Below are 4,374 nucleotides of genomic sequence, written 5' to 3' on the forward strand. Positions count from 1 at the left end.
TTTTTTTTGCTTAGGAGCTATAAAATCTATCCATGCCGGTTTACACTAGTTACATCAACGTTAAAAATTGTAGTTATTTATTAAACTGACACTGCCCCCTTGATTACATCCATATATGACGCGTCTCTCTGAAACATACTTCAAAACTGTTCGCCGACGAACTTCTTCACTGGGTGAAATTCGCACGTTTACGCCCCTAAGTGCACGAATGGATATTCACACGCACCTACAAGTAAAGTGACATTCACACACTTGCGTTTTCAGAACAGCTCGATGCGAACATGTTCGCTCATCTCCATAGAGCGGTATTACTCTCAAGAGCCAGCGGCAGCCAAGCAGGCCCCCTTGCCTAACGGAGTTGCCAGCTCCACTTCGCTGCGCTGGCAGCTCTGTTTGGAGGGACGGCGGACTTTCTCAGTGAGTCTCAGCAGGTCTCAGCGACGGGCGACGGCGGCGTGCGACCTGCGGCGTGCTGCGGGGCGCGTCATACAGGCCGAGCGAAAGGTTACGCGGGGTCAGTCGCCTAGCCGGCCGGGTGTTGTAAGCGCAGTCGCGGCGCGCTCACAAAGCGAAGCAAAGCCCCGCTGCGGCGTCGTGACGTCATCTCGGGGGATGAGAAACTCGTCGGTCGGCGCGCCGCGCGTCTTCGCGTCGCTGTCTTTGGGTCGCATTCATCAGTCCGTTCGAAGAGGCCCGTGCCGCGGCTTGTCCCTGCTGCCGCCGCGCTGCTGACGGCCGCGGATTGGACGATGCCGATGTTGATGGCGCGAGGGGCGGCGTGGCGCGATGCTGCGCTGCGCTCCCCCAGCTCCTTATCGCCACGGTCGGGATGGGGCGCGGCGACCCAAGACGGGGCAACGCGAGGCAGATCAGCATCGTGCACGCGGGCATGAACGATGAACAATCAATCAAATGCGACCGGCCGATGTGGCGTTAGGACACTTTCGATAATCCCAACGCTCGCGTGGTGACAGCGCGGGGGGGCTGCCGTTATCCGTCGTCCCATCCAGAAAAACGAAAAGTTTTCAGCAACCAGCGTATGGTTACTGCGGGCACAATCATAAAATATGGTTGAGGCAACAACAGCACATGTAACAATAACAACCAATAACACGGTTTTGAACAAGCAGGTCGTCGACTCAACCATAGTTTAAAAGACCCCCCCTGAAAGAACCAAGATATGGTTCCGACAACTTTTCATTTTTCTAGGTGCCTCGTCGGGCGCAGGGACTACTTCGAGCTTTTACGTGTCGATTGCAATGGCGTTTGCCATGTGAATGTGACATTTCACTTTCAACAACAATGGAGAGATGAAAGGAAGGGCTGTAGTTTTGAGTGAACATTTGGAAATGTTGAACAAGTAGCCTCAGTTGGAAATTTCACATAGATAAATATTTTTAACAACAATACAGAAACCTTAAAATTTATAATTATCTTCTTCAACTCTTTTTGATGATTTAATTTAAATACGTCAAACTTTTTCAGAATAACATTTCCAAGCATCACTCGTCAGCTGCACCTCATGCGCTTCGCGCCCTCCGTCCAAGTCCAGTGAGACTGCAGGGCGGTGGTGTCCTAAAGGGCTGAGCAGCTGGAGCCGGCTCCGGCGCGCGGCGGCGGCAGCGCCGCTCACTTGAGCCGAGCACGGCGCGGCCGGGCTGCCGCTGGCTCGCGCGCCACGGGCTGCTATCCCGGCCCGCACACGGCCGCCCGCCCGGCTTGAGTCCGCACGTCGCCGCGTCCCGCCGCCCTCCGCCGCGCAGAGCAGCGCCGGCGGTTCGACCACCTCGCGCGCGGTCGCGGTCCTAACGTGCGCGCGTTCGTCGCGTCTGTTGTGTGTCGAGTGTGTGTGTGTGTGTGTGTGTGTGTGTGTGTGTGTCAAGTGTCGTGCGTGTGACTCGTGAGTGTGGTGTGCGCGTGCTGCTGCTGCACCTCCTCGCCCTCCAGCCGCTGTGCGCGTGGAGCTCGCCGCGTTATTCGCCCTCAGACACGCGGGCTGCCGATAACGTCTGCAGCGGTGCAATCATCCAGGACCACCCACCAACCACTGATCCAATCACCCCCTGTGACGTGACCACCACCGCCGCCACCACCACCAGGAATGTCGTGTCGTGCAGTGAATGTGTTCAAAGTGCCGCGGTGCACCGCCAGCGCCGCCCGCCCTCCCGGCCCCTCGAATCTCAGCGACTAACAGCTGACCTCATGGAGTGGTGAGTGCATGGCCCATCATCGGGCAGAGGGAGGGAGAGGAGAGGGGGCGATGGCGCAATGACGTGACGCCCGCCCGATAATTGGGGGGAAAATGACGACAGCGAGTCATTCTCTCCGCACTGACGTCCACGCCGCCGTGACACCGTCTCGATTGCATTTTGCCCCCTCATGGCGATGCGACGCCCGCGGCGGCCAGCCGATTGTCCAGCGGCGGCTGGCTGCCTGGGCGGTAATGAGAAACAGGCTGCCAATTAATTAGCGAGTTTTGCATTTCTAATGGGTGTCCAGTGTGTTGTTCTGATCTGAAGGATCGGACAAATCGGAGCACAGAACAGAGCGAGCCGTCGGGTGGGTGAGCTAGGGGCGGCACTCGTGAGGAGATAGCGCGCCGAGCCGAGCGTGGCATCACGAGAGCAGAATGAGAGATAATTCAATCTTGTTGCACGAACCAGCGGTGGCGCTCAGCCATGGCCGTGCACTGACTCGCTCTCCCACAACGCGGGTGGGTGGCCGTTAGGCGACGTACGTCATTTAACGAATAGACTTGACGAGTGGGAGAGCTGTCGTCAGAAATGACAGCTGGCATGAAAAAATAATAATCTGGGTTCCTGGTTACTGGAAGAATTGACCATCGCCATAATATGCTCTGCCACAAAACGTTAGCCTCTCCTGGATTGGCCTACACCATGGCATGTGGCATATATCTGTTTCACCTTGATGTACTGCTGACAACTCATTAATCTTTTCACTTTGTCTTCGCCGGGTACATGTGTCCCTTCCAAACATTCTGTCTCAGCGCGATGTTGTTGTCCCGCCGAGATAAAAGATCAGGACCGCTTAATGCTGGCGAGAGGAACCCTCGGGTTCGCGGAACAAGAATTTCCATCTCTTCTACAGATGAAGTGAAATGTGCCATTGGCGAACGCGAGGTACTCCTCTTGCCTTCGATAAGTCGTACTTCATCTGCTCATATAATGTGACCTCTGCAATGCAAGAATGGCCATCGCACGAGTGCTCACGCTCACGAGCGAATCACGCCTCAGTTCCGGTTGTCTCCGGCACGTTTTAAGTAGCGTGACCGCGGCCGGGTCTCACCCAGCAATTTCTCATAGAAAGTCCTTCAACGCAGCTGGCCGGCTGTGCGCGGCACGGCGCAGCCCGGTGCGCCGTGCGGTACGGCCCGGGAGTGAAAGGCGATTTGTGGCGCGGTCACAGCCGGTCAGAGGCGGTCATAGGATGATGGCCGGTCCTCTGGCCGGCCCATGGCTCGTTTGGCAATGGCATGACATGCAGCGTCCAACTGCTGCCGTCAGCTGTCCAAACACCGGCCGCCTTCACATCACGATTGTTTTGTTTTTGGGCCGGACCGATCCGTGGTACCCAATCCCCCTCTCCTCGTCTACACCCAGATCCTACTCTCCTCCTTAGCAGAACCTTCTCCCCATTTTTTTCGCCCCGTTTGCGTCATTTCTCGAAGAGTTCCGCCTCATCGTGACTGACCGACAACGACGGACGGGCACGCCAAATTTTCAACCGTCACCCTGTCCGCGAAAAATAAATAAGTCAGTGGACCCTACCTAAAAATACTAAACATGATGCGATTGTCTTTCTTTATTTTTTGTGCTTGTTTTGGTTTTGCATTTGAACTAATGAATACCGGCGAGCATCTGCCATTGTCGGCACGGCGGCGCAAATAAACCGTGTACGGGCGGAGGTGAAAAACGAGCAAGTTAGTGACGTAACTGATAATGCGGCTGGCGGACGGGATCACCTTTCCACCTGTCAAACGTCACTGATCGCTTCGCACAAACAAATAGATAGACAGCTGCGCGGGCGCCTGCAGCAGTATAGTCTGGGGGATCGCAATGCTAATTTAAAGGCCTGTTAGAGCTGACCTCACTGCTGGTTTGGATAGCCGAGGCCGGCCCGAGTCCTGCGGGCCGCTTTGCTTGTGGTCAGCTCTGGTATATTGCCGGTCGACCCTATCGTTTGCGCCGGCCCCTATACGCCTCGCACGCGCTTACCGCACCTCCCCTTTCGGCGAGACCATCTTCAAGCTTGAGCGCGCTTGCCGTGTCCTAAGCAAAGTAACAAGACGAATGGACCAAGTCTGTGTGCGTCTCGCCCCCATTCATCTCGCTGGAGGGGAGTGGGGAGGGGGGG

The 4,374-nt window shown here is 56.1% G+C and overlaps 1 protein-coding gene across 1 annotated transcript in view; it reads left to right on the plus strand.

Annotated features, from left to right (window-relative positions):
* The first annotated feature begins 692 nt into the window (after window positions 1–692).
* The window catches only part of LOC127750477 (uncharacterized), a 28,118-nt gene continuing 24,436 nt past the window's right edge, over window positions 693–4,374 (plus strand). Inside the window, exon 1 of the mRNA XM_052272189.1 lies at window positions 693–2,210. Within this exon, the coding sequence (XP_052128149.1) occupies window positions 2,203–2,210 (8 nt within the window). The 5' untranslated portion in view covers window positions 693–2,202. The remainder of the gene's footprint in view (window positions 2,211–4,374) is intronic.

Source organism: Frankliniella occidentalis, unplaced genomic scaffold (genome assembly GCF_000697945.3).
Source record: "Frankliniella occidentalis isolate FOCC.00 unplaced genomic scaffold, Focc_3.1 Scaffold194, whole genome shotgun sequence".
Classification (NCBI taxonomy): Eukaryota; Metazoa; Arthropoda; class Insecta; order Thysanoptera; family Thripidae; genus Frankliniella; species Frankliniella occidentalis.